Source organism: Arachis hypogaea, chromosome 9 (assembly GCF_003086295.3).
Source record: "Arachis hypogaea cultivar Tifrunner chromosome 9, arahy.Tifrunner.gnm2.J5K5, whole genome shotgun sequence".
Taxonomy (NCBI): Eukaryota; Viridiplantae; Streptophyta; class Magnoliopsida; order Fabales; family Fabaceae; genus Arachis; species Arachis hypogaea.
In genome coordinates, this window is record NC_092044.1 from 85,905,613 (window position 1) to 85,914,059 (window position 8,447).

Here is an 8,447-nt window from a genome sequence, read left to right on the forward strand (position 1 = left end):
ATCAAATGTTTGGAAGAATTCAATTGATTGAAAATTATAAACTAATCGATTGATTTATGCAAAACCATTCTTCCCAGCAATTTACAATCGATTGTTTAGTGATAAACTGAAATCCAATCGATTGAGTTTAAATTCAATCGATTGGTTTGATAGTCCAATCGATTGGTTTTCAACAAAACACGAATTTATGACTCCTCGGGAACGTCCCGGATCGAATGTAATATTTTAATCAATTGGAATGACCAAAAAATTTATTAAGATCAATGGAAGATCTAATTCATTATTGTTTTTGTTCTTGATTGTTAATAAACATGATAGATTTTGGTTAAAATAATTATTTATAAAATAAAAAATAATTTTTATAATTAAATAAAACATATAGGGTTAATTTGTAATTAAATTTATAAAAGGACTATTTAGCAATTATTAAAAAATTTTAAAAAACATGTTTTGTTATGGGACCACTTAGTGGTCCAAACATTTTGGGATCACCGAATCCTGAGCCATATTTCTTTAAAATAAGCACTTTTAGAGTTAAAAATCCAAACTCAAAATAACTTATTTATAAGTTACTTTTAAGAGTTATTTATTATTTAAGTTATTTTATCAAAAGAAGCTTAATTAAGTTGGTTACCCAATCTGGGCCTAAATCTATCATAGTTGAATAATCAAATTTTTATATAAAACGTAATGAAATTTTCTTACACATTTTTCATAATTTGGTATTAATTTTAATAAACTGATAATTATAAAATAAGATAAAATAAATAAAAAATCAAAAGAAAAATTTTAATTCAATGAATATGTTTAATTTTGTTTCAATATAAATAATATTTATCTTTTTTTTTAGAGAAAGGAGGGTCAAAGACCCCAAAAGCAAAAACAGAAACTGAAACCTCTTAACAGAAAAAAATTATCTTTGATAAAACTCAAAAGATGTATTCATTTTAAAAAATGATAAGATATTAAATGAATGATATCATGATTAGATAATTCATACAAGTAATTAAAAGATATAGATATGAATTTAACATGAACATAAACGAAATGGTACTTGAAGCTGAACTCTCAGAAAATTAGTATATATAGGAGAGTGTGGGTTCTTTCAAATAAGAAATGCAAAGTGATAATAATAATCCAAGAATGATGATAAAGAAGAGAAAGAGTTGCTGCTTGCATTTGAGATTGAGAAGTGGAGCGGAATGCGATTCTTGTGATCAAGAAAATTATGATTCTTTCACTTGCTTATCAATGGCGGTGGATGCATGTCCTGAACAAACCTCTTCATGTTTGGAGAGAATCAAGAAGACGAACAAGAAGAGAAAAATGGAAGAAAACAAGAAACCGTCGTTTTCATGGGGATGTTCAACTGAGCTAATGATGTATGACGATCCATGGAAGCTGAAGAAGGTGCTGAACAGCAGCGACGTGGGGAGCTTGAGTAGGCTGTTGCTTCCGAAGGAGATGGCGGAGCCGCTGGTAGCAGCGGTGTTGGGGTACGATGAGAACCAGAAAGAAGGAATGGAGGTCGAGATATGGGACGTTGACACACAGTCAATGCACAGTCTTGTGTTCAAGAGATGGGGTTCTTCTAGAAGCTATGTCTTCATGGCCAATTGGATTAAAGACTTTGTCAAAAGAAGGTCTCTCAACTCCGGCCATGAGATTGGTTTCCACTGGGATCCTTACGCCAACCGCTTTGATTTCTCTGTTCTCAAAGCTGCCACAGAGGAGGATTTCTCAAACTGAACTATTTGTTTTGGAAGAAGAGATGGAATTTCAGTAGTCTAACTTCTTTTACTTTCTTTTCTTCAATCCTTGTTTTTTATTATATTTGTTATCAACAACACAATTGAATTATACAAAACTTTTGTTTGCAGACTTGCCTTCTAACAAATATATATTATATTTTTCTTCTTTCTCTTTTTCTCTTTGTTAAGGGTCAAATTATGGATTTTTTTTCTACTTTAAATTAAAAGAAATCATTATTTTATCAAAAAAAAAAGTAATCAAACTTTAATTTTCATTTTTTTGGCATTTAGTTAAAGTTCGTCGTACCCGGACGAACTTCATTTCGTCTCCCTCCATAAATATCACATAGGTTGAGAAAAAAAATTGGGAAGTTGAATATTAGACAATACCGCCGGTGGTCAATGACAAGTTGGCAATTATTATTATCGTCTCCAAAAGTATATAGGAGTACACAAGAATACAGGAATAAACCATATTTAACAATGGTGTAGTAGGAATGGTGCTTTCCACCACCTTAATTTTGAAAAAATCTAATTTGGTTTAACAATGGTTGCGATTGCCAATAATTATAACTAGCTAATAATTAGCTAATACCTTTTATAACATTCAAAATCATACTAGAGGTTTCTTGGCGTTTCTGCTAATATTGTTAAGTTATTAATAGATCAAGTCTTAATTTTGCATTATTTGAAACTAGTGGAAATTTGTTGTGTATGATGCTTAGTTTGTTCTTAATCCAAACTTGGTCCTTGCAGATTGGCAGACCAAACAGCGTTTGTTAGGTTTTATAATTAAAGTTAAAGATTAAGATTATTTGGATAAGATGTTATATTAAAACCAGAATCGAGTAAATCTGGTTTAGGTAAAAAACAATTAGTCAATTATGGTGATTTTCTCACTCTAATGTGATCCTTTGTTCTATTATGCCATGCTGCATAATTTATAGGGTTACAAGTCCAGGGTTGGTAGTTCTCAAAACAAGTTCGGCATGATCAAGTTGTCCAACTGACATTGTTTTGTGCATGTGTGTTTAGGTTTTAGGGTTTAGTAATGACAATTATAAATAAATTGCAAATGTTGATTCCCAATCTCCACTTTGCTTTATTATTCCAATACTTGCCTCTTCATTTGGGTGGATCTCTGTCTAAGTGTAAAGAAGAAAGCCTAACAGCAGTAAGGAAATAGTAACCAACATCTCAGGTGAATGACAGCAATGTAGTAATGTATTTTACTGACTAGTCATGAAGCTTCCTCCATCTGACTCTGTACATTGTTGCATGTGCAAAAGGAGCATGATTTAGTTTCATTGCATACTCAATTCCAGCATCAACCTGTTGCAGCTACAAAGGACCTAGTTGAACAAAACTTCCAAGATGGTGGTATTGACCCACATAATGTTGAATCCGGAGAATTGAAGAAGCTTGATAGTTTTGTAATTTGTGTTATTTTGGAATAGAAATGTAAATTGTAATTTGTGTAATTTTAGAATAGGCATTTGAAGGTGCATTTGTATAATTTTGCAACCATCTAATGACATTAGACAAAGAATTGGTATGGATCATTGAACTTTAACTGACCATGATAAAAGTCCATCAAGGAATTTTCTCCTTCTAGCTTCAAAAAATAAAATAAAATAAAATAAAAAAGAGAGTTCGGTTTTTTTTCAGTCTTCTAGCTATTTAACATCCAAACATAAAACAAATTCTATCATAGTCGATTTTAAAATGTCAAGTATATTGTATACATATATACTCAACTATTGAATAATCTTTCATAACTAATCCAAAGACACTTGTTTGGCTTGATTGGTCGACTCGTCAAAGTATAAATGATACATATACTTTTGTAACTGATCAGTAATCACATCAATTCAGTGCATGAAAAATGAATCTCGTTCAAAAGACTCCAGCAAATCCTACAATCATGATGGTGCCTTGCCGGTTACTCGCCCGGCAATCCATCCGAGACCATCATACAACCCTTCTCCAGTGAGGGCACAACACGCTTGTATATGCCAATCATGATCCTTGATGCTGTGAAGAGATAGTGCATCGGTGATCTCAGCAGGTGTCATGGCATCTTTGATATCTTGTTTATTGGCAAAGACAAGGATGACTGAGTGCTGCAATTCGTCGTGACCCAGCAACCTGAAAAGTTCATCCTTCATAATAGAGATCCTTGCTCTATCGCTACTATCTATCACCGCAATCACAGCATGTGTTCCTCGATAATATGTTGCCCATGATGTCCGGAGTCTTTCTTGTCCGCCTAGATCCCAAACCTGAAATGAAGAAAACAGAGTGAGTAATACGGTCACCATGCACAGTAGCAAAGCTTGGAACTGTTTTCAACATGCTAACTTCATGAAAATATGCAGAATGTATATTGTCACCAGGAATACAGGACAAATTTGAAAAATAATTAGCAAGAACTCGAACGAAGGTTGAAACTGTCGGCCTTTAGAAAACCAAAAGAATAGAAGTAGAAACATAGTTTTAAGTCATAAGGAAATGTCTTCCTTTTCAACTGTTGATTTAATTTGGGATAGTATCATTTGTCTTAGCTTCGCTTCAGTGCTCATGACAATAGGGGTGTCCGTGGATTGGATCGAATCGGATATGGCCGAAAATTCGATCTGATCCGCACAATTTCCATCGGATTGGATCGGATATGATATCCGCACTTTTTAGTGCCGGATCCGATCCGATCCGATCCGCAAATGTGCGGATCGGATCGGATCGAATATCGAATATATCCGCATAATTAAACCTTCTCTTTTTAATCATATTTCAATATAAAAAAATTCAATAAAAATATTTCTTTCATACTTTTAAACTTATTTATTCCTAAAATATTTTTAATCAAACTCTTTCTAAATAACAAAAATAAAATAATACAATATATGAATAATAATTACTAACTAAAACATACAAACAAGTAAATATAATACCAAATATATATATATATTTATTTATTTATTAATTATTATTGTGCGGATCCGCGGATCGTCTACGCGGATGTAGAGCAGATATCCGCGATCCGATCAATTTGCGGATCGGATCGTATCCGATCAATTTTCGGATCGGATACGGATATTTACCGCAGATCTGCGGATATGATCCGATCCGATCCATGGACACCCCTACATGACATGTTTCTTTAGCAGATATTCAAAGAGATTGCATGCACTGTTATAGCTAAGTAAGCTTTTTTTTTTTTCCATCTTGATTCTTGGTTAATACGTTTTGTATCCATGCAAGGATAGCCCTCTTGTATGTTCTCTTATTCTTATAAAATTTCTTCCTCTATCCAAAGAAAGGTGTAACAAATGGTATCATCTTCCAGTAACAAACTAACCCCCTCCCTTCCCAACAATATAAGACAAAATTAGTAAATGGTAAACTATTGACAGGAGATCATTCCCACACAAACATGAACACCCAGCATTCAATTTAGTAGGCCAAAATGGTGATTAGATATTTTGAGACTTAAGAGTATCCAAAACAGTCTTAGAAAACAGAGAAATAACACATGAAAACTGATTAATATCCACAAATTTCGTCAACAAGTATCTTCAGTACACATGTTTCATTCAACCATCTCCAGAACAAGATTTTCAATATAAAAAACAAAAAAGTAGAAGTGAATTTTACTGACGACGAGAAAAGTGAGTAACAATTGGTAACTATATCTAACCAACTCTAAATAAGGCTTCTAGTGTAGCATACTACTCCCACTCAATCCCACCCAGAAAAGGTAAAATATTTATACAGATACACAACCCCTTACCCAATCACAAACAATACTAAATAAGTAAACAACAGGTAGATGAAAGGGAAGCATTGAAGCAAGATAAGCACATTAAAACAAAGTGAATGGTGTGAATTGATGAAAGAAGGTTAAGTAAGTGAAAGGCACCTCGAATCGAATGTTCTTGTAGACAACCTCTTCAACATTGCTACCAACAGTAGGGTTGGTAGTGACAACCTCACCAAGATGCAACTTGTAAAGGGTAGTGGTCTTCCCAGCATTATCCAAACCAACAACAACAATCTTATACTCCTTTGCAGGGAACAACATGAACCAGAACCGCGATGCCATTGCCCCCATCTTCTTCCTCTACCTACACTTCACTCTTGAGATTAATCACTTAATCAATAATCACGCAAACCAATTAGCTATTCCAATGAAATCCCATTAACTTAGGGAGAAAAGGGTATCTAAAAATCTAAATTTCAACCAAAAAAGCACCCAACTTGCGTTGGATCAAATCAATGTCAAGGGTATGGGTATCGATAAAAGTGCGGGAAAAGCAAGAACGAAGAAATCGATCAGACCTGAAACCGGCTCCAAGGAGATTGCGAATAGAATCGGAATTGGAATCCAGACGGAAGGAACCCCAAATTTCCTATTTTGCGTGAACCAATTCACGATTTTGTCGTGTGCTTGTGTAGTGTTTTTTCTTTTCCATGGAAGAGAACAACGTAGGAATCTTAAATTGTGCCGACAGCGTGGCGACCCACGTCATTTACAATCTTTTAATATTTTAGATCTTGTATGATAAGATTGATCTTAGTTACCTTTTTTTTTTGTACATATTACCTTTATTTTTTTAACTTTTGATGGCTGGCGTTAGGGGTAGCAAATGGGCCAAAATTTATTGGGTCGGTCTGCCTAATTCATTGAAAAAAGTGGATTAGGCTGAAAATTTAAATTCGATAAATTTAAAAAATTCGTCTAACTCGCATCGTTTAATCCGTGAACTTTGGCGGGCAGGGCAGGTTTTCCCAGCGACTCAGAAAATTTTTTTGTCGAGGTAGTTTTTTTACAAATTTTTATAATGTTATTGATCTACAAGAGGATGAAGATGATAATTAAAGATGTTATAAGTTATATTTTGGATTATGTTTTATGTTTGATTGATTATAACTTAAAAATGTTTAATTATATGTTTTAGACAATATTTGTTTTGCTTTGGACAATGTTGGTTTTATTATTTTGTTTTAAAAACTTGGTTTATGATTATGTTTATTACATATTTCTAATGATAAAGACTTTAATGTTTGTGAATTTAAAAATTATAATTTTTTTATGTTTTTAAAAATTATAAATTTATTGAAATAATTGTAAAATTATATATATTGTTTAATATTTAATGATTTATAAAAAAAAGATTTGACAGACTTAGCCGCTAACCCGCCATTAAGCGGGATGAGATAGCAAGAAGTGTCATGTGGATAAATATTGCTGCTGACATATGGAAGGCTTTAAAGCACAGAATTGGTAGGATGATTTGTTTTGAATAATTGAGTTGTTAGAAGAATTGTTTGCAATCAAGTAAGATGATTTGAGCATCACTACATACTTCAACAAATTGAAGGAATTTTGGGAAGAACTAGATAATTTTTCTTCCGTACCAACATGCAAGTTATGTGTTGGAGAGTATGACTCTAGACTTAAAATTGTGAGGATGTACAAATAAAATATGTGTGTGGTAAGACTATTAAGAGGCCTCAGTGATCAATATACTGTTGTAAGATCACAAATAATGTACATGAAGCTGCTTTCCCATGTTGATGTTTCCTTCTTGTTATTTCTGCAATAAAAAAGACAAAATGTAGAACCAATTGAATGTAAAACCTAGATGGCCAGTATAGATGCAAAGTCAAATTTTACTATAAACTCTAAACAAGTCAATATGAGATGGGATAGAGGTGGTAGAACCTCATATGGAAGAGGAGGCAGAACTCAATGATACAAACAATATGTTTTTTGTAAGAAAAGTGGTCATACAAAGGACACATTACGAAAAAATGGTCTTTCACACCATATGAGAGCTAGAAATGGGAAAAGTATAATGAACAATATAATTACTAATGAGCAAGATGAAGAAATCAACAATGTACCTCAAGAAGTTCAGAATGACTTTAAGATCATATTTTCTATAGACCAAAAGTTGGCATTATTGGCATTTTTAGAAAAACAAAAATTGCAACAACAAAGTCACAATCAAACCATTACATTACCATGTAGCCAATGTATTGCATTTCTCATGCCATTAGCCACTTTTAGCCACAACTCTTGGGTCATTGACTCAGGAGCCATTGACCATGTTTTATATTCAATTCAAGCATTTAAAAGTCTCTACTATATTAAACATGTGCATATAAACTTACCTGTGGAACTCAAATTGTCACAGATATAATTAATACCATAGGCTGCGTTTGTTTACAGGGACGGAACATTAAGACAAGGACACAGAGATACAAAATCGTGTTTAACAGATGAGACATAGACAAAGACATTATATCTAGAGACACTGAATTAGTGTATTTTATGTCCATCCTGATAGGAATGACACAAAGACACTAATAAGGGACATAATTTATTTTTTATTTTTTTATTATGCTTGTTAATTTTTCATAATTATACTTTTTATTATTATATATTTTTTTCTCAAATTTTTTTAATGAAAAAAATAAGAATAAATTAGATTTTCATCATTTGTTCTAGTTTATTACTAAATAGAATACAAGAACACTAAATTTTGTGTCTCTGTCATTTATGTCTTATTTTTAATGTCTCGTTTTGTCTTGTTCTCATAAAAAAACGCAGCCAGAGTTCACTACACAATTTCATTTAGTATATGCATTGTTTGTTCCAAAATTTAAGTTCAAGCTAATTTTGGTGTCAAA

General features: G+C 32.7%; 2 protein-coding genes across 4 annotated transcripts; one reads left to right on the top strand and one right to left on the bottom strand.

The window, feature by feature from the left end:
- The first annotated feature begins 1,251 nt into the window (after positions 1-1,251).
- LOC112713024 (B3 domain-containing protein At2g33720-like) lies at positions 1,252-1,749 on the top strand. The gene has a single exon (XM_025765816.2). The coding sequence runs from the start codon at positions 1,252-1,254 to the stop codon at positions 1,747-1,749; it is 498 nt and encodes a 165-aa protein (XP_025621601.2).
- A 1,696-nt stretch (positions 1,750-3,445) lies between these two features.
- Positions 3,446-6,332, bottom strand: LOC112711152 (uncharacterized). Of its 3 annotated transcripts, none has more exons than XM_025763724.2 (3): positions 6,090-6,332; positions 5,671-5,875; positions 3,446-4,033 (listed from the first exon to the last, which is right to left on the bottom strand). In XM_025763724.2, the coding sequence occupies exons 2-3, from the start codon at positions 5,860-5,862 to the stop codon at positions 3,674-3,676; spliced, it is 552 nt and encodes a 183-aa protein (XP_025619509.1). In that variant the 5' UTR covers positions 5,863-5,875; positions 6,090-6,332; the 3' UTR covers positions 3,446-3,673. The 3 variants fall into 3 exon arrangements, with proteins under 3 accessions (XP_025619509.1, XP_025619510.1, XP_025619511.1); XM_025763725.2 differs by having other exon boundaries at positions 5,671-5,887; positions 6,090-6,273; XM_025763726.3 differs by having other exon boundaries at positions 5,671-5,880; positions 6,090-6,268.
- Positions 6,333-8,447: the final 2,115 nt, after the last annotated feature.